This window comes from Artibeus jamaicensis, unplaced genomic scaffold (genome assembly GCF_021234435.1).
Source record: "Artibeus jamaicensis isolate MK-2021 breed Jamaican fruit bat unplaced genomic scaffold, CSHL_Jam_final scaffold_474, whole genome shotgun sequence".
NCBI classification, from domain to species: Eukaryota; Metazoa; Chordata; class Mammalia; order Chiroptera; family Phyllostomidae; genus Artibeus; species Artibeus jamaicensis.
This window is the reverse complement of record NW_026522046.1, coordinates 41,852,269-41,873,619: the sequence shown is the minus strand read 5'-3', so window position 1 is coordinate 41,873,619 and position 21,351 is coordinate 41,852,269. Positions and strand designations below refer to the sequence as shown.

Below are 21,351 nucleotides of genomic sequence, written 5' to 3'. Positions count from 1 at the left end.
TGGTAGCGCTTTTGTCTGTCTTCTAACTGCCTTTCTTACAGAATGTATCCACCCCGAGCCCTTCACAGGAGAAAAGCTGGACAATGAAACCCAGCCGACCAGGAGGTGATTAATGAGAAAGCTCAGCAATTGCGGAGCTGTGTGAAGAGGACTGGGTTTGGCCATAGAACTCATGTGCATACGGAACTAATACGAAACAAGGACAGGATCATGGTTGCAAGACGGGACGGGACTGTCACAAACTCTGACAAGTAAAAACCTTAGGAATGGAAGACTAGAGGCAGGAGCAGGAGCTAGGAGGTGGCCTGAGAGGGACCCAGCTGGCCTTTCAGAGCCGGTGTGGCCTGTCTAACGTAGACACGGGGCTGCAGAGGGCAGGACTCCACGCGCTGCCTCTTTATCTCTGCAGCATTTATGAGGAACCAGTATCTTCTGAAAAAAAAAATACATTTATTTATCTGAAGTTTAGAAATCCCTTTGTTTTTACTTCAATTTCTTTTTATCAATTAAATTTAAGAATTTAGTGTATAGTTTAATGCTTTGTGTTTTTAAAAGTGTCGAAATGAGGTCTTTTATGTCTGATAGGTTCTTGAACAGAAAATGCTTTTCTAAGTTGATATTTAATTATTTTAATTTATTGTAAAATTTAGGGGCCCTGGCTGGTGTAGCTCAGTGGACTGAGTGCAGGCCTGCAACCCAAGGGATTGTGGTTCGAGTCCCAGTCAGGGCACTTGCCTGGGTTGCAGGCCAGTTCCCAGCAGGGGACACATGAAAGGCAACCATACATTGATATTTCTCTCCCTCTCTCCTTCCCTTCCCCTCTAAAGATAAATAAATAAAATCTTTAAAAAATAAAATAAAATAAAATTTAAACAAAAATTTAAATCAAAGCTTTAAAATATTTTTAATATTCGGTCCTTTAAAATATCTAATTTTTCTCAAAGCCTTTTTTTTTTTTTTTGCGGATCTTGTTAATCTGTGATGCACTCACAGTTTAATGACCACTTCTCAACTTAAAAAGAAAAAATTTTTGGACATGCATTTCCTGGTGAAAAGTATTGGAACTTTTCAGTTAGTTTTTATATTCATGAATGAATATCTTAAGCCTAGTTTCATGAATATTAACAGCTAAAAAGAGAGGGAGAGAAAGTACAGACCACTCCCAGGGTGGGGGGTGGGTTTCGTGGGGCCTAAAGCTCATGGAATTGGGAGAGCTCTTTTTAATTAAAGAATAATGCAGAATTATGAATTCAAAGTAAGGCGTATAAAAGTGAATATTATTTAGAATGAGGAAAAAAGCTTACAAATTTTAAAAGCTGGTACATACCATAAACCTCACACATCCAGAAAGAGAATATGATATTTTTATTAACTGCTTGGCATGCCTTCTGTGCCAGGCAGTTAATAAAAAAGTTCTGGCTGCAGACCTTTTGATTGCTTTTTCACGGAACAGTTTTGTAGCCCTGTTCTGCTGGAACAGAGATGATTCAGCTTCTCCCTCTTCATGGCTGGTCGGAATGTGCTTGATCGTTCAGATACATAAAAATGTGACTTCGCACACAGACGTCCTTGCTGTTCGTACCCTTGCTCCAAACACAGGAATTGTGGTAAAGTTTATTTCACATGGTTCACACTAAGAAAGAAAAAGCGAGGCCTGTGTTTAATCGCACAGGCTGCCTTCAGGAGAATGCTCTGGGCAGGAAACAGATTCTGTCATCTGGGTAGGGACGTGACCGAATCCTCTGCTTACAGCTGTTCATGACTGAAGGAATTTCCCACCCACTGGCCTCTGGCTTTTCTGAATTTCAAACCTGCTTCTCCTTGTGCTTCTGGTGCCAGACATCTCAGGACACGGTCATAGCTCATGTTCATAGTCATGTCATGTTTGTGGTCAAGTCACATGTTTGTGGCCACATCACATGTTCATATTTCATGTGCACACCATGCACCTTGTGGTCGTGTTACATGTTCCCATTCATGTTACACACTCCAGGTCATCTAAGAGGTTCATGATTATATCACATGTTCACGGTCATACCACATGATCCTAGCACATGTTTTTATCAGACCGCATGTTCCCGGTCAAGTCATGTGTGTTCGTGGACATGTCACAGGTTCATGGTTCTGTCATGTGGTCATAACACTTATGATCATGTCACACATTCGTGCCCTGTGCTCCCCACCTTCCCAGTGGTGTGCCTCATGGGTCAGTTCAGTGGGAAGTCGGCATTTGGCTGGAAGCCATTCCCACCCCAGACGGCTGTCAGTAGCATTGGGTGTACAGGGAAGTCCACGCGAACCCGAACCTAGTGCACCCCCGACTGGTCCCACCACGCACGCAACCTCACCAGTGCCGGACAGGAGGGAGGCATGACTGAGGAGCAGGAGGGGAAGAGGCTGTGCTTGCGAGTGATGGCGACCAACACAACTGACTTTGGCAAATTGGACAAACGTGGCCATGGGGAGCCTGGGCTGCACCCCACCCTGCCCCGGGGGGAGGGGCCTGATCTTGTCTCCTGGGCTACTCGGGGGTCCACCTCTGGGCAGTAGTATGTGTCAGGCTTGCACACGTTCCTCAAAGATGGCCCAGTGCATCTTTTTTTTTTAAATTTATTTATTTTTAGAGAGAGGGGACAGGAAGGAGAAAGAGAGGGAGAGAAACATCAATGTATGGTTGCCTCTTGTGTGTCCGCTGCTGGGAACTGGTCTGCAACCCAGGCATGTGCCCTGACTGGGAATCAAACTGGCGACCCTTTGCTTCACAGGCCCGTGCTCAATCCACTGAGCCACACCAGCCAGGGCCCAAGTGCATCTTTACACTAAAAGCCACAGCACTTCCCTGTTAAGTTCATCTAACTCTGACCTGTACACATGGAAGAAATGAGTGACGTGGGTGAGAAGCCGCAGAAGGCCAGACTGGGAAAACAGTGTTCAACGACTGTTTTTCACACAAGCAGAGAACTTATAAATATTCAGTTATCTGCAATATTGTTTCTTCTAACTGGGGGGCGCTACCTTGGTGCCTGAACTCAGGCAATTTCTGCCACTGAGCCCTGTTGCGGAGAGCGCTGGCCACCGTGCCATGGCTGGGGTCCCCAGCGTGCTTTCTGTAAATGTGGAGTACTGCAGCCCTGTGACAGAGGGACAGCGAGGTGAGGTCTCGGACCTGCCCAAAGTTGTCGCCTGGGCAAAATGCGCCACACCTCAGGGTTCTTACCTGTCTCTGCTGTGTCGAGCTGGAAGGGGCAGAGCTGCAGGTGACCGCAGTCCCTCCAGAAGATGCAACATGCTGGCACAGACCGAGTCATCCATGTCTGCTGCCTTTTTAAACCTCTAAATAGACATGCAGATGTACGACCAAGGAAGACAAAAGCCCATCATGGAGTCCTGGTGCTGGGACTAGTGGGGCTTCCTCTGGCATGGTGAGGGGTCTCTTTGAGGGGTACATCCCTGGGATGATGTTGGGGAGGCCCCCAGGTGGGTGAGATGCAGCCTTCCTTCCCTAGCAGGGGCCCGGGGGACTGGTGAGGGGGAGTGGGCCAGGCAGCCCTGACCGCCGGCTTTTCCAGGGCATCAGCTGTGCGGGGAGAACACGAGAAGATGTGGGGTCCGCGCTGGGGCCCTGTCCGCTGCCCTGTAGCTTACGAAAAACACCTTCCCTTCATGCAGGGTTGGACACTCGCCAGTCAAGCACCTCCTGCGAGGTGCTGGGAGTGAAACCGTGCCTTTGGGCTCTAGTTAGGAAGCAACTCTCCTTAGCACATAAGGTTGAGAATGTCTCTTCTGTTGTCCCATCCGCTGGATCCCAGCCTAGGATTCGTGGTCAGGGACAGCCATGGCCACCTAAGGTCTGAAACAGGCGGCCGGTGGCTGGCAAATGCACAAAGAGGGCAAACTTGGGAAGAAAGGAGGGCAGCTTCTTTGCATTTTTCTAGGCGGCAAAGACCTAACTGACCGCCGGGAGTCCCTTGGCAGAAGCCGCCGGGAGGCTCTCTGGGCCCGTCTGTCCTAGGAGACCCGCCTGCCCCAGAGCGAGACCCACTGCCGGGAGCAGATCCAACCTCTCCATCTTGGCGCCTATTTTTTCTTTTCTTCCTTCCTTTTAAGCGCTGGCTTTTGAAATCATAGGAATCGGAGCCCAGGCTCCAAGCATATCTTAATGTTTTTAGTTCATCACAAGCCTTGCCAGGTTTTTATTTTTAAATGTGGGGCTTAAAATATATCATCCTCAGCCCCAAGCCAGCCAGGGGAGCCAAAGTAAAGCACCGTCTTCTTCAGAACATATGGCAAGTCGCTGCCGCCGGAATGAGGGAGCAGAAAGGAAAGGTGCTCTGGTACGAAATTAAAATGCACGTTTATTGCATGGAAATTGGCAAAGCCTCATGCCACCAAAAGCTGTTTTCAGAGAGAATTTTTAAACCATAGAGTGGATGGAAAGAGAGAGAAAAAAGGAAAGGGGTGGGATAGACATCCCCAAACTGACCGAGGCCCTGGGGACCTGAATATCCTGAGAACGGACACAGGACACAGGGGAGGGGAGAGCAGCGTCGCCGACAAACTGAGGGCGCAATCTAGGACGTAGATGACCAGGTACACACTGCTCTTAGTGAGGTCTATCGTCCTGCCTCGGCCTGAATGGTGCTTAACTCAAGTCCTTTCCTTTCTCCGGCGTTTGGTTCCCCCCATCCCCCCTTTTCATGGTGCCGCTGGATCCTTCAAAGCGTCTCGATTGTACCGCCAGATACACTCGGTTGCAGACTGAAGTCGTCTAGGCGCAGGGGGCAGCTTAAACAGCTTAGGGTGCTTGGACTATTTTAAGGTTTATTTTCAGCATCTTTTGATGTCCCCTGTATATTTTCTTTCTTTCTTTTTTGGTTTGTTTCAATCTTTTCGTTACTTAGTCTAAAGCCCACAACTCCCTCCCTCTCCACTCTCCCAGCATGGTGGGGTTTGTAGGTCTCTCTTCAGCTTTCAGGGAAGGCTACATTTTTTATTATTGTTGTGAAGGATTTGACCACGTTGAGAGGAGGGAATTTTAAGTAGTGTTACTGGACAGTCAACGTTCGGGGTATCTGGATTTATTATTGGAGTTAGAGTGACTTTAGAAAAAACACACATACAAAAGGGGACTGTCGGTAGTGTAACTGTAGAGGCATTAGGTTAATGCATAATGTATAAGTCTGTGTAATGGATAGTTTTTATTCATCATAAAATTTTCAAATGACTCGCAGATGTGCAGCCCTTGCAGCTGTCTCTCCCTCGCTAATGGCCTTAGGCTCTGACTCAGAGAGATGTTTTGTGCCAACACATTCTGGCAAGGACTACGGTTCTTGTGATACTCCCGGGGAGGAAATCATTCATTGTCAGCGGGGGTGATGATGACAAACCAATAAAAGGCCGAGGGGGGAGGGGCTGGTGAAGGAAGAGGGCTGGCTGGACCCTGGCATGGGAAGAAGGCTGTTTTGGAGCTGATTTCAAAAAGGAATGTATTGACCTCAAAATTCTTACCGTTCATTGATTGACCTCAAAATTCTTACCGTCGATTTACACAAATCTGTTTCTGTTTACAAAGTCTGCCTTTTTCCTGCTGGACAAAGTAGGGCTGCCGTGAACACCAGCATGAAAGCTAGAACTGCCGTTTGGAGAGAGAATTCCTCACCGGGCGCCCATCGCACACTCACGGGCTGGTGCAGTGTGCGAGTCTGTGTGAGTTCCACTGTAGGGACCTCAAGATGCCCCCCCACCCACCCATCATGCTGGCCTCCAGGGTGGGACTGGTCAAACTTGACCCTGTAGGAGTCACCCCAGGGTGCCAGTGAGAATGTGGATTCCTGACTTGGTGGGCCCAGGAGGGGTGGGAGCTGCCAGGAGCAAGTGAGAAGGCCAGACTAGTCTCAGGCAGGGCAACTTCCAGCATTTGGGTGAGCGACAGAGGGTCGTCTCGGTGAGCAGAAAGGAACAGGTTCAGCTCTGTCTTGCTGGTTTCAGGGGACCTAATCTCAGCTGAGCACTCATGAGACAAAGAACAGGAAGCTGGCGGGGTGAGAGGTGGGGGGACAGTCTGCGCATAAATGGCATCTTCTGTGAGTCTGATGGGAACCCTGAGAAAAAGTATACAGCAAGCCTTATCTAAATTGCACTGGAAGTGAGAGTGGTTCTCAACGTCGCCTTCTCCTGGGGAGGGGGCTCCAGCTAAGATTCATCCTTTTCAACACCAGTAATCTGCATGTGGGACAAATGCCCAGTGACTTGTGGCAGACGGAACTGGTCCGGGCTCCGAGGAACTCTGCTTTGGGGCATTGGAGTGATGTGGGTGTTGCCTGCCTCAGCCCAGTGTCACTGGGTCACTTCTTGGTTGGTGTTGCCCATCTGTGATGACCTGAGATGCTGAGACGTGGCAGGTCACCAAGTCCTCTCCAGCAGACGTGACTTCCGCTCCTGCTTCTCCAGGTCTTAGACTCCGAAGACCTCAGGCCTCCATGCTTCCCACAAGGAATGAAGAGCCCCACCATTCCCATCACACCCCCAGTAGTACCTTGGATGGCCTGGCCTGCCAGGTCACAGGGCCTGTCCTCTGCCTTCTCTCCTCAATGACCTTCACTGGCTGGTCCCCTCCCACCTGAACTGGGTCTGACAGAACTGCCCCAGGTGTCCCCAGGACAACCCTTGGTGCTGGGTAGGTGGCAGCTGCTTCCAAAGGGCATAAGCTGCTTCCCGCTGCCCCCTCCCCACTGCTGTGCTCAGCCTCTGAGGACCCTGACTGGGCACTGGCCCCACGCGGTGGCCCGGGGGTGCTGCAGCACTGGTTCCTAACCCTAGTTACCAAGAGCTGGCTTCCCATTGAGGGAAGGACAAGACAGGGAGCAGTTCCCAGAATATGGGAGGCAGGTGACAGTATGAAGCTGTGGCAGTGTTAGGGAGGGACCTGACTCATGGTGACCCGGGTGTCACCCCCCATCGCCCCCTACACATTCACTTTCTTCCTACCCTGTGAATCCTGACAGTGCCCCCATTGGCCAGGCCCCCTGGAAGCCAGAAGGAGGAAACCCCTGAGCAGCCTGTGCAGGCTGCCCTCAGGGCACAGGGCAGGTGGGAGAGGGTGATTGTAACTGTGTGCTATTCGATAATTGAAGCCTAATATGACTGTTTCAACACAGAAATAAAGCAGCGACAGGGAAAGGCTAGAGCTGCTGAGTACTCGTGACCCGCCCCTCAGCTCAGGTTGGCCTGGAGCTCAGGCTTTCCCTGGGAGGGTGCCCCGGGCCCGTGCAGCCCCCGTGTGGCCAAGGGGAGAGGCCCCCCAGGCGCCTGGGTGCTGTGTTGAGATCCGGGGTGGGTGCAGGACTGATCGGGACCAGGTCCCCACAGGCCCAAGGAGAGGGTGTGGGGCTGAGCAGTGAGATTCTGACTCTGACTCCCAAGGTCAGCGCAGACCCACCGGGCAGGGGCACCATCCCCGACAAGACGGCCCTCGTTCCTGCTGCCACCCAAGTTTTAGGGGTTCCAGGCCACTGGTGCTCCTGAGCAACTGGAGACTAATTTCAGGGGTTCTCACCACTCTTTGTGGTTCAGTCAGTTGCTAGAATGACTCAAAACTCAGGAAAGCACCATAGTTTTACCAGATACTGAAAACAGAAATCAGGAGTAGCCCAAAGAAGGAACCCACAGGGCAAGGTCTGGGAGGGCCCCCTGTGAGGAACCTGTGTGCCCTCGGGTGCCATACTCCTGCCACATCCACTCGAGTCACCAACCCAGAAGCTCACGTGGATTTCCCATGTTTTGAGTTCTTATTGGGGGTTTACTAGGTGGGCACAGTTGAATCACTGGTCATATGATTGAACTCAGTCTCCCAGCCTCCTTCTCTCCCTGGAGGTCAAGAGGTTGGCCCGATATCACAAAGCCCCAGCCCTCTGTTCTGGCCTGGCCCTCATCCTGAAGCTATTTAGGGGCTGCCAGCATCCACCTCATTAGCATAAACTCAGATGTGGTCTGAGGGGTTGGAGGCTGCCTCCCAGGAGCTGGGGACACTGGGGACAGAGACAGGACGAGCCCTTTGTTACACAGCAGCTCCCAGCTGTGCTACAAGGAACCAAGGAAACTCCCCGATGACCTCTGAGAGCTGCCCTGAGAGCCACACCCCTGTGGGGACTAGAGAAGTCCCTGTTTCCCCGTTGGCCCATGCACCCAAAACCCGAAACGCATGCAGGAGAAAAACCCAGACATCCGAGATGTCTTCGTGGGGGATGGCCTTGCAGCGAGTTCTCCTCGCAGGAATGTCGGTTTCACCAGTGCAGCAACAAAGCAAATATTTCTAGGCCGCCGCTGCCCGAAGGTCACACAGTTGCTCCCATGACTCCGTGTGTTTGGATTTTAGATAGCATTCTTCTGAGTGAATGTCACTTGGGGGGTTTAGCTTCCTAGTTATTCTGATTTTTAGTTTCAGGAAGTAAAGCTCTTTTGATTTATTTAAATACTTATGGGCCGGGATAAAGTCATCTCTGTGAGTAATCTGTTTGAATGTCATCGCCACAGCTGACGTTGTGTGGGTGACACTCTCTGTGTAACCGAAGAAGTCACTTAGGGGGACAGTTTGCTCTTGTTTACAGGAGCAGGGTCAGGACGGACGGAACTGACTTCTGGTGTCTTCCTTCCCCACAGAGCCAGTGTATGCTTTGGGGTGAGATTCTTAGCTTTTCACTGCCTCTATTTCCCCATAAAGTAGAACTAATAACACTTGCTCCCACTGCAGTGGAATAACATGATGTCTGGGGTTGGTTTTAAACTCCTTAAAGGGGGAGAAAAGGAGGGGAAAACGGAAGAAAACAAAATTGGCAAAACGCTAATAATTGTACAGCTGGCTGATGGGTACACAGAGGTTCATTATTCTCTTCTCTCTACTTTTGTGCATGTGAAAACTTCCAAAATAAAAAGGTTAGAACATGATGATACACCTGCCCTGTTTACTGCAGGGGAGTGCTCAGAGCACCTCTGGGCCCTGCCGAAGGATGCCACACACACAGGAGCTCGAGTGTTACTCTGTGGCCCTCCAATTATTGCATCACGCCTTCAGTGTTGTTGACAAGGAGACAGAGAATAGATTAGGACCCACGGGAAGGATGGCTATGAAAGAGGGAGATAAAACTTCCAGGGCCCTGGATGCTCCCCGGGGGGGAGGTGATCTTCATCTGACCAACCGGAGAGGCCCATCTGGGCAAACCCGTGATGTCGGAGATAAATCTGAGTGTATCAAAAATATGTTGCTGGGCAGCTGACAGTTTTATTCTGAAGTTCTATACGTGTAACATTTCCAGTCTCCTAAACGGCAAGTTATACATTTTTATTTATAAATCACCAGTTCCCAGATGAGCACACTGAATAAAAAATAAGCCGCCACAGAAGCTGGTTAATTTCTGCCGGCCCGACACCCAGGAGCAGGGTGATTTACTGAGTCTGGGGAATTGGTGAGCCGATGGGAGAACCGAAGAGGTTGTGCCGATCACAGCATGACTTCCGTGCTGTGGCAAGTGCAGCAGAGTTATATAGAGAGACACGGCATCGAACTGCTGTGAACGTCACCAACAACCTCCTCCCGACCTGAAGGAAGTGCATTTGAGAAGACATATTGTTGGCTTCCTCTAACCCCCTGAGCTTTCTGTGACAGTGTAAAGAGAATTAGCTGAATGCTAGTAATAGATCTGCTGTAAAAAACTCGGAAAGGACCAGAATGCCTCATGTTACGTGGAAAACGTGCCCCCGAGTTCCTGAAGTGTGTTCGTCTCCCAGACAGCGGCACTGGCTGTGGGCGGCGAGCATGAGGGTTCACCCCCCGCCCCGGGCCTGTGTGATGGGACCCACGACTCACGATAACTATGAGAAAAGGCGATGTGGATCCTGCTGAAAGTGAAACAAAACAGTGCCCCAGTGATTTTGAAGCTCAAGGATTCCCTGGTTTTTCTAAGACAGAACCAACGTGAGAACACAGAGAAGTCTTCAGGAATTCAGAGCAGCTGCTGGGAGAAATGAGACAGGACTGCAGCTCATCTTTTTGTTAGCAAACCCTTTGGGCAAGGGATGGTCAGAAGGTGTAAACAGGGCTTATGGGAGCCTTCGAGTAGGTAAGAAGTGCTTTCAAAATGAAAAGTCTGGTCCTGGCCAGGTAGCTCAGTTGGTTAGAACGTTGTCCCAATACACCAAGGTTGTGGGTTTGGTCCCTGCTCGGGGCACGTAGAAGGATCAGCCAATGAGTGTATAATGAAGTGGAACAACTCATCGATGTTCCTCTTTCCCTAAAATCAATAAATAAAAATTTAAAAAGAAAATCTTGAAACCTTTATACATAATTACCAAAACCTAAGCTAACTGTAAATGATTCCATCTTGTTGTTAAACAGGCTTCTAACAAACCCCTCTCAGGCAAGAGTTTGTGTTCCTTGTTCACAGTGAAAGCGGGAAAAGGAGACACCCTGTGCTGGGATGAGGGCTTTGACCTTGTCTTTACAGCACAGTGGGGCTGCAGTGAGCCTTGAACTTGTCCATTTTTTCCCCTTTAGAATAACCCAGATTCCTCCTGGCCCTAGAATTCACAAGCACATTGTTTTCCGGTAATGAGTTTATTCTCTAACCTTTCCACTGATCCTGATTCATAGTGGCCCCTAACAAAGGTTCTTACATTTGTAGGACAAATCTATGTGGACGCAGCAGAACAAGTGCTGTCCAATCCGACTGGCAGCGAGAGAGGAGGTGGCGCGGCCACCAAGAAGGCTGCTGACTGAGCTCCCGGGTCCAGCCCGGGCTTTGTTCTCTCTCTCTCTCTGAACACATGCTGCAGGAGACGAAACTCTGTCCTCTGGTGTCTCAAAAGATGGTAAACACTCATTTCAGGAAGATTAGGAAAATGGCCAGGAATGAGGGACAAATAGAAAAAGAAAAAATTCAGCCTGATACTCCTTTTTGTTTGTTTGTTTTTTTAATTTTTTAAAAGATTTTTATTTATCTTTAGAGGGGAAGGAGAGAGGAGGAGAAACATCAATGTATGGTTGCCTTTCGTGCATCCCCTGCTGGGAACTGGCCTGCAGGGAACCGGCCTGCAACCCAGGCATGTGCCCTGACTGGGAATCGAACCGAGATTGTCTGGTTCGAAGGCCCGCGCTCAATCCACTGAGCTACACCAGCCAGGTGATGCTCCTTTTTGTAGTGACCTGGTGCTGTCCCCAGCACAGGGGGCCCTCTGTGTTTCACAACACAGCTGGCCCTGACAGGTGTAGTTCAGTAGGCTGGGCTTCATCCTGCAAAGCAAAAGGTCTCTGGTTCAATTCCCAGTCAGGGCACATGCCTGGGTTGTGAGCCGGGTCCCTGGTGGGGGCCATGTGAGAGGCAACCACACATGATGTTTCTCTCTCCCTCTTTCTCTCTCCTTTCCCCTCTCTCTAAATAAATACAACCTCTAAAAATTTTTAAAAAGTAGATGATTAAAAAAAAAGAAAATACATAAATGCAATTTAAAAGAAAAACAATACACTGGACGCTGTGGCCCAACCAGGTTAACACAACCCTGACCGTCCCCGTTCCACAGCTCAGGAAATACCACCTGCCCTCACGCCGCTATGGCTGCCCGGTGCCAGCTGCACGCACTTTTGTTGCGTCACAGTTCCGGCTTATTGTGCTTCCTTCCACCCGTCTGAGCAGGCCAGTGGCCTCCCGAAAAATGGGCGGTGTGCACCTGGCCCTGTCTGTCCGGAGCCCCCAGCCTGCTTTCCTTGTGTAGCTGTGTCTCCACTGCCACTTGTTCCATCCTGTCGCTGGTTATCGTGTTTCAACTGTTCATGGACCTAGTCAAGAAATTCCCTCCCTTTACACACATTGGAATTCTTATTCAGCCTTAAAAGGGAAGGGAATTCTAACCCGAATCCCAACATGGAGGAACCCTGAGGACAGCAGGCCAAGTGAAAAAAGCTGGTAACGAAAGGACAGACCGGCACGATTGCCCTCAGAGGAGGTGCCTGGAGACAGAGAGCAGAACGGTGACAGCCAGGCCCGTGGGCGGGGGCAGGGAGTGCCTGCTGCAGGGCTCAGAGCCTCGGCCTCCCCAGGGGGGCGCTCTGCAGACCACGGCCAGAGCAGTGCTCTCAAGGTCACCGGGCTGTGCGTTTAACCCCGTCGCCACAGCAAATCCCTTGACATGAGTATTTCACCACAGGGGTGTTGCATCGCTCCCAAATATTTGGGGATTTTTTTCCAGTTATCTTTCTGTTCTTGATTTGTAGTTTAGTCCCGTTGCAGGCGGGAGGACACACCTTGTATGACTTAAATCCTTTTTAGTTCCCTGATACTTGCTGGCGGGCTCTGTCCTGCTGTGGGTCATCACATTTCCACGGTTCATCGACCTCATCAAGAGATGTTCTCTTTGAAGAACTGGCTTTTATCAAATGACAGATTCCAGTCATTTGGACAATTCATGGAGCATACACTTTATTACAACATTTGAACAGGCCCTGGCTGCAGTGTGAGAGTCCCCGAAAGAGTGTATGCAAACTAAACTCCAATCAGAAGAAAAGGCAGGCAAGCGGGCACTGACCAGTTAACCCCCAGTACAGGATCTCGCACCTTGTCAGGTCTCCATTGTGAATAATAAGCGAGGGGGAGACATCAGAGAGGAAAAGAAAACTGTAGGAAGAGGCCCTGTGACATTACTGATGAAGAATCAGTTTGATGAACTTCATTCTTCTCTGTGCTGTTAAACTCTAACCAGCTGCTCTCAGGGAGTGGCCCAGGGACAGAGGAGCCCCAAGACCCGCTCGGGGAGCCCGTGTGGTCAACATTATTATTATTATTATTTTTAATATTTTATTTATTTATCTTTAGAGGGGAAGGGAAGGAGAGAGGGGTTGGGATGTGGCGCAATCCTGACACCGGTCAACATTATTTTTATAAAATCCTAAGATGTCACTTGCCTTTTCCACAGCGGCGTCTGCAACACTGACACAGCCGTGATGGCGGGTGAAACTGCAGGCTCCTCCGCACATACAGACCGAGGCCGTGGGGCTGCGTTCTGTGGGACCAGCGCTCACTGTGAAAAGGGCAGTTTCCCTAACAATGCCCTTGTCAAGGCACAGTGTATTAATTTTCTTAAGTGTTTGACTACTGAATATGCACCTTGTTAACATTCTGTGCATGGGAATGGGCAGGACACATGACATGCTCTGCAGATGCAGGTCCAGCGGCCGCCCTGGTGTGACCGAGTTGGCTTAGCTGTTGTTTTTCATGGAAAAACACCTTTTTTTTAAAACCTGAAGAGAACAATGGACAAAATTCTAGTTATTCAGACTTGGGTATTTGGCAGTTATTTTTCTAAAAATGAACAAGTTTGTCACTTCAAAGGAACCAACACACAGTATTTGCTCTCAGTGACCATATTTGAACTTTCAAGTGAAAATTAGGATTCTGGAGAACTTGTACCTATTGCTGAACCTGATCACGACCTGAGACTTACAGCCTTCTCTGACGAGGCAGGTGGTGACCTTACAACCACGGTCTTTTAATACTGTCTAGTGAAATGTGCCAGCATTCAGAGTATCCGCATAACGCAGCAGGTTACTATTTCCCAAATGACCAAATGGCCCTGTTACAAAGTCATGTGTGGGTAGTAGATCTATTCAAAGTGCTGGACAAACCAGGAAGTTTTAGTCTAACAGCACATAATCTCGCTACTGTGGTGTCACAGTTCACATTGCAACGGACCTTCAAGAAACTCCCACAGTCAGTCTGGGCGGAGGACGCGCGTGAATGCTCCTCCACTTCCCTACTGCACATCCTGTCAAGGCCAAGTTTCTCCACACGCGTCCCTGCAGACTGAGCACAGACGCAGACACGAGGACCCGGCCGTCTGCCAGTAAGCGAGACATGAAACAGAGTCCCCAAAGCGCGAAGCCCACTGTCCTCGCTGAGTTTTGTGAAAATAATTACTTCTCATAAAATATGTCATTTATGGCCTGGCCTGTTTGGTTCAGTTGGTTGGAGTGTCGTCCCATAAACTGAAAGAATGAGCGTTTGATTCCTAGTCGAGGAACCACACGCCTTGGTTGCGGTCAATCGCTAGGTTGCATGAGAGACACAACAGATCAATGTCTCTCTCCCACTCTTTCTCCTTCCCTTCCCCTCTCTCTAAAAATAAATAAATAAAATATGTTTTTAAAAATGGAGGTTTAGGAATGAAGACTTGTGGGCCATCTTCACCCTGGCCTGGCTCTTTATAGGCTCTTCTCAGGTAGGGCACCTACTATGCGCCCTGGATGTTTCCTAGCAGCAGCTTCATTTCTTCCTCTGCATAGTCCTGAGAGGCATCATTGTTCCCACTGGAGATGGAGGACACTGGACCCCAGGGAGGGGAACCAGCCTCAATCAACTTCATGTGGTAGGTGGCATGGACAGACTTCCCATCCAGGGCTTTGGAACAAAAGCCCAGGGCTCTTTTGATGACATGTACAATGGTCTCTTTTACACGGAAAAAGAAAATGGGCAGCATGTGAGATGGTCCCCAGCGATCCTCTCCTAGTGTTGGTGTCTTCCTGGGATCTCTGCCCTTGAGTGTGGGCAGGGCCTGTGGTTTGCTTCTAACCAGTAGAATAGGCAAAGGTGATGATGGAATGTCACTTCTGGGATTATTTCACATAAGACATAACTTCTGTCTTCTTAACGGGCTCTAGTCTTTGATGGCTTTGACGAAGCAAGCTGCCATGTAATGAGCTCCGCAATAGAGAGGTCCCAGTGACAAGAAACTGAACATAATCTTCAGTCAAAAGCCAGCAAGCAGCCAAGGCCCTCGGTTCATCTGCCACTGTGCACTGGATTGTAAACTCTGCCAGACTGGGTCCGAGTCTAACTTTTCTTTTACATAAATCTTCAGGGTTGTTCCAATATCATACAGCCACAGGCAGAGTCTGTGTGGCCCTACAGAACTGCATTTTCCAGCCTGGGACAGGCTCACTGGCGCCTTAGCAGAGTTCTCCCGGCCTTTCCCTGTGGCTTCTCTCAAAAGTGCTCTGCCTGTCTGACTGCCCAACCTATGTGCCTGTCTCTCCCACCTGTCAGCCTGATGGCTGTAAGTGTATCTACAAATATTTATATGTGGCTGTTTATTTCACACACCTAAATATGGTTCTTAGGATAACAGTAACAACTCTAGAAAAGAAATTGGAAAAGAGAGTACCCAGAATGCTGGTTACATACAAATGTTCTTTTGTTGTTGTTAAGAAACCCCCTTGGGTGCCATGAGTAGAGGCAAAGGCCACATGCCTACTTAACTTTTATTCTTCCTAAATAGGGCCTCCCAAATGTGTGAGCACCAGAGCCACAGAAGCTGGAGGTGATTACTGATGGTGCTTCAAACCCTCTCTCTTTTTTTCTGGAGATAGCCCTGTGAGAAGAAGGACAGATCATGAGGGTACAGAGGCAAAGAAGGCCAGAGCTGATGGTGGGTGGGCAGGGCCTGGGCCGAGTCTGCCTGTGACTTACACCATGCTCTAGGGTGACCGCATACACCTATGTCTTCTCAGTTCCCAAACCCCTGCTGCCTCACTTAATGGGAACCAGACGAAAGCTTCAGACCAGAGCAGACACCAGGGTGAGGTGAGTGAGGCCAGGGCCACTTCATGGCAGTGTGGGACCAGCGCAGTAACATAAGCTCCTGTCCTCAGAAGGGCCCACACTTGGTGGGCATTTCCATTCTGCACTGGGCCCTGCACATTACAGTGAGTCTGATTCACTGAGTTTTTGATATCACCTCCATCTTTCCACCCAGGTCAGTGGCTCACTGGCCTCCCCCTACTCAGGCCTGAGAGTACTCTCTGTAAAATATGGTTCTGCAACGCCTTGCAGGCTCTGCCTGTGAGTTCATGGATTTATGTAGCCCTGAAGATTTATGAGGAATGTCTTCCTGGACTGTTCAGGACAGACAGACGCCAGGCACCCTTCAGCCGCACATTCCCATCCTGGGGAGCCTGCTGAGCACCCCTTCTCCGAGCTGTGTATCAACTCAGGACAGCAATCCTACCTGGTGGGAATGTTCCTGCAAAAATGTCCAGTTGGACAAACCCTGTGCTTCTGCACTAGGGTAAGTAATGCCTTCCCTTAACGTCTTGGAAAGCAATGCCACCGACGGCACCCGTAGGTGTACTGCGACAGTCTTCACCTTGAAATACAGACCACATTTTCCCTGTCCCCCCAAGGGGGATGGCTTCACCTGCTGATGGGGCCTTGGGTCACCTGGGCCCAGTACAGATATACTGAAGGCAAAGCGCCAGACCAGAGAGACGTGACTGCAGCGGTGGCTGGAAACCGCATCCCCGGGATGGACGGTGCCCGGGACCAGGCCAGTCGCTGGGCAAAGACTGCGAATTTGGGCATACGTGCGCACCCACTGTGGGGTCCCGGCCGCGCCCACGAGGAAGGCGGCACAGGCTGCCGCGAGCCTTCACACAAAGGGGGCGCGCGCAAGCTGGGCGGACTCGGCGGGGCACCACGACCCGGCCTCCAAAGGTCTCTGAGGGCAGCCAGGATCTGCCCAGGCCCACCTGCAGAAAGATGCGTGGAGTGGGGTCCGCACCTCCTCCTGCATAGTTCCTCCCACCCGAGTCCGCTCCACAAATCTTCCCCGGCCACTTGAGAGCAAGAGGAGGGGGCGTGGCATGCGCCCAGGTCACGCCGTCAGCCGCAGAGTCAGGAGGCGGGAAGCTCGGCCAGCTTGGGGCGGGGCCTAGCTCGGGCGTGAGGCGGGGGCGGGGCCGGCCATCGACCGCCCCCGCCTGCCTCTCCACCCCCGGAACTCAGGCCACGCCCCGCGCCGCTGCGGCGCAAGGGAGGGGCGGGGCCCTGCCCCAGATGGCCCCGCCCTGTCTCTGAATATTGATGCCGCGCGCGTCGGCGTCGCCCTCCTCCCATTGAGCGAGGCTGTGTCGCGTGGCCCAGCGTCGGCGTGACGGTTGGACGCGGGCGCGGCACTGCGGGTCCCGATTGCTGCAGCCGCTTGTCAGTGTGATGAAGATTGGCACCCAGGTAAGCTGTCACTCAACCGCTCCGCCGCCGCCGCCGCTCCGCCGCCCCGTCCCTATCAATCACGCTGGCCCGCCGGCGCCGCGGCCGCCGCCCCGTCGCCACCGCCTAGGTCTCCGTGGTCCGCCGCCGCCTGGGAGGGCCGAGCCGGACCCGCCGCCCGGGGCAGGGGGCGGGGAGGGGGCGCGAGTGGGGGAGGGGAACCAAGGCCGCGGGGAGGGGCGCTGTATGCCGGGCCGCCGCGGGGGCGCGCCCAGCTTGTTTCTCAGTGTGGGTTTACGGACGCGGAAATTTCTGGAAGGCTCTGCCGCCGCCGCTGCCGCGGTGCGGGGCCCGCTGTGAGGCGCGCGCTCTTAACCGTCCCTTACGGAACGCGGCGCGCGCCCCTGCGCGGGCGGGGGCGGGGCAGGAGTGGGGGACGCGCGGGCGGGGGCGGGACCTAGCCATGGGCGCGCGGGTGGGCGGGGCCGGCGTAAGGGCGCGGGGGCGCGCGGAGGCGGGGTCAGCTTTCGAGCCGCTAAGGCCCCTCGGTTGGTTCAGAGGCCTTGGGGGTTCTCCGCGGGGTGTTGGGCAGGAAGATGGCGGGTGAGGCTGCTGGAGGGGTGAGCCGCGGCCAACACCCGCGCGCTTCAGGCAGTGCAGGTCTTTTTCGAGAGGGAGCCGGCTGTGTGCCTCGGGCCAAGGTGCCTGTTTCGGAATTCGTTGCGGAGATAGCGCTTGTACTTAACGGCCAATTTGAAATAGTGTGTACAAGTGTCGGACATGGTTGAGCGCTCGCTGGAATTTCACATTCCTTTAGAAAGAAGTGAGTCACTTCAGAAATATTAGGAAAAGTTGAGTCTGCTTTATTTCACCCTGATGGCTCTAAAGATGCCCTGTTAAGTGGTTTTGCCACACCAGTTAGGTCTCCTTCGTGAGCTGTGACCCCCCCCCCCCAAATATTTCTTACATGCGTTACTGGCATCGAAATCCGTGGTGAGGGCAGAAGGCAGACAGTTGGTTTGTGTGGGTTTGGGCCGGGGGAGCTGTCCGTAACCAGATGTGCGTTTTTTATGAGCTTGAGCACAGCCTTGCAGCCACCCAGGATGTATCTGACGCGTCAGGGGTGTAATTTAATAACTTAGAAGGTAAGAGTTAGCTTTCTGTGAAAGTTACTGGTTTTTCTTTAGGAACTGAGCACTTTCCACTTTGGGGTAAAGGAAACCCTCAGCTTTAGTTGGGTATAGCTTTTTTTTTCCGCTGGCATATCAAAAAAGGTAATATTTTACATATTCAATATGTTTATACTATATGTCATGTTTTAGTAAATTACATAATATTTTACAATATATTCTAAATATTACCAAGAGGAATTAAAGTGAAATACAAAAATGTTTGCTGGTAGTTACTGGTGATGCACACACATCTGGTACATGGATTTGAAAGATGGCAGAGTGACTCACATCTATCTGCCTTTTGTCGCTTTTTCCTTAATTTACTGTGTGGACAGTGTACATGCATCATGCAGTTACAGTATTTGGTGTAATGCACAGTGTGCCACTGTGTGCCACGGACTGGCGTGGGGCTTTTTCTTACTCAGCCATGGGGGGAGCTTCCTGCTCAGAGGCTTGGAAGTGGGTGTGGGGATGGGTGAGCGGAGGTCCAGGACTAGACAACAGGTGTTGGGCTTGTGATTTAGGTGCCAGAAGGTAGCAGTGTGGTGAATGACGCTGGGTACAAACCTGAGTTGTTGGTTGCTGTCCTCTAGTTTAATCTATTTACATTTGTGTCAGTGTAGTGCAACTGTAGGAAAGTACTACCAAAATTTTAACTTTATTTTTGTTGCAAATTGTTAAGCATTTTGAAACTGTGTAGATGAAAACCCTGAATCTGCTACTGATGCAAACCATCTGCCGTCAGGGGGCCTCTCCTGTGTTCCACTTGGCCTCTGGGCTGTCCAGGAAGATGTTTTAGATACAATGGGATGGAGAAGAGAACCTGGTATACTGAAGTACAGTTATCAAAATATTGAGGCAAAATGGTGATAAAGTTTCTCATGTGCCCTTTATGAGATGAATTAGTAACACACTGCATGCTGGCTTCAGAAATTAATTCCTTTGCAGTGGCGATAAGCAGAACTGACAATTTGAGATTTTATGACACAATTATAATGCTTTGTGAAGATATTAGTGGATTCTTTTGGTGAAAAACTCCAGGTACTGCTGAAACTCCAGGATTCAATGTCTAACCTTATAATTGAGTGAGGACTAGATTTCAGCCAGAGCTTACTGCAAATAAAGATGTGATGTTTTTCCTCACTCAGGTTCACAGACATCAAGTTCCAAACTTCTGCATCAGGAATCAGTTTGCCCTCAGCCCATTCGTTAGTGGGTATATGTGTGTGCCCTTTTTCCCCTTCAAATTATTGTACCAATGGCAGTGGGGATGAGGAAATTAAAACAGGGCAGATAAGGCCTTAGTAGTCTGGGGTCACTGGGCAAGGTGAGGGGAGCTGCAGGAGCCACGTGGGATGCTGTCTTAGACCAGTGATTGTCAGCCTTCTTTGTGTGATGGTGCATATAGGCCAAAAAGTACATTTTTTTTGCCTATCTGATGAAAAAATAGATAGAATTTTGATTCATTCACTCCTGGCGGCTTTTGTTACATTGGCTGTTGTCATTTTTTAATTTGACGGTCTAAGTGAGAAGAGGTCAGTGACCCTGACTGAGTAGTCAGGTACTGCATGTTTGAAAAATTCTTGCAGCACCCTGGTTGAAACAGGGTGTGTTAGATCACTGTGATGGTCCCTAGATATGATGAGTTACTCTTCTTCCAGTTTTCACTGGCTGTTTAAGAAGACACTATTGGGGAGGAAAAATTATCCTCTACCCTTCAAGTTCTTCTGGCTGGACTAATAATGAAATCAACAGAAGAAAGATTAGTAGGAGAAAAACACAGTAAAATTTAGTAACATGTGTACATTGGAGAGACCCAGAAATGCTGTGTAACCTGCCCCAATGGTGGAAGCTGCCACCCTAGGTACCACCTTCAGCTAGCGACCTACGATGATGGAGAGGCAATTATAGGAGCTTACCAGGCAAAGCACTGAACACCTAGGTTAGGTGGTTATGCAGGTTTGAGTCCCTGCCTTTTCCTCTGACAGTGTAGGGAGGCCAGGAACAGTGGTGGAGATTACCTTTACAAATCTAATTGTTTTTTATGAAGGGTAACTTCTGGGTTTTCCGGGTTTCTCCCAGGTATGCTGGTTCTTAAAATTAACCAGCTGAAAATAATCAGTATCCCAAAGCGTTGTATTTGGGGCTCACAAACTGCTCCCCTTCAACACAGAAAGTGGAAAGCAAGTGTTGATTGACATGATCATTTGGTGGAAAGGCCTGGCTGCAGGGGCTGTCAAATGAGCCTACTGTATCTGCCACGTTGTCCTGCCCACCAGAGTGTGCGCAGAGTAGTGCTAGCCGCCAGCGGCCCCTTGTGTTGGTGGCATGTTGCCCATCCCACCTACCCCACCCGCACCGGCCAGCCTATTAACTGTTTCTGGGAAGTTCCCTCGGATGACCAGGGGAACCTGGGGAGGAGGAGAGAGAACAGCTGCCTAACTCCGCGTAGGATTCCTTGGGGAAAAAGTTCAACAGCTTTTCAAAATGTAGAAAACTGCTGGTGCACCAGCTTAAGAGACAGGGCCTGTGTTAGCTAGCTAGCTAGCATTTTGGATTCATTGTACTGTCTTGGACCTTCCTCTAAATGATAGGATCAGTCGTCCTGACAGGTCCAGTTACCAGGCCCTGCCTTCCTTTCCTTAGGGTAAGCTACTCAGCGTGGACCGATGGTGCCCCTGTGTTGGGAGATTGTTTCTGCCGGGGTGATGTCATCACCCCAAAGGCAGGCGTCTTTTGCACTCGTCTGGTCCAGTAAAGCCATGTGAGGTGAGGTTGTGGGCATGTTTGCTGGGAATGCTGCTTTTCTTGTTGGCCACCTGTGACTGACACAGAATGATAGTTTTAGTGAGGTCCCCAAATGGCAGGGAGCAGGCTGACTTCAAGTCCAGGGTCTGGGGCCCAGCAAAGGTAAGGAAAATTGAAATCTAGCGGGATTGCAGGGACCGACCGCCACAGTGCTGAGCCTTGGGGCCAGTGGACCTACTGGCAGGATCTGGCTGCCCACCTGGGTCTTGGCCTTCTGGCCCTGTCGGGCTCCAGCTCCCGTCTGCTCCAGCACGCTGTCGGTTGCATCTTCCCTCCCCACTGCCCACAGCTTGGGCTCAGCTCTGGCACCTCTTCTTCCTGTCTCGCAGCACACCGTAGGGAGC

The 21,351-nt window shown here is 50.7% G+C and overlaps 1 protein-coding gene across 3 annotated transcripts in view; it reads left to right on the top strand.

Moving 5' to 3' along the window:
* Positions 1-16,941: 16,941 nt before the first annotated feature.
* Positions 16,942-21,351, top strand: part of PKNOX1 (PBX/knotted 1 homeobox 1) — a 56,492-nt gene continuing 52,082 nt past the window's right edge. For 2 of the 3 annotated variants that reach the window (XM_037144575.2, XM_037144574.2), the window contains exon 1: positions 17,026-17,048. Coding sequence is in view for 1 of the 3 variants with exons in the window: in XM_053657644.1 (XP_053513619.1) it covers positions 17,031-17,048 (18 nt within the window). In the remaining 2 variants the exon portion in view is untranslated. Of the gene's footprint in view, positions 17,049-21,351 lie in introns of all 3 variants that reach the window. The other variant, XM_053657644.1, reaches the window with a different exon arrangement.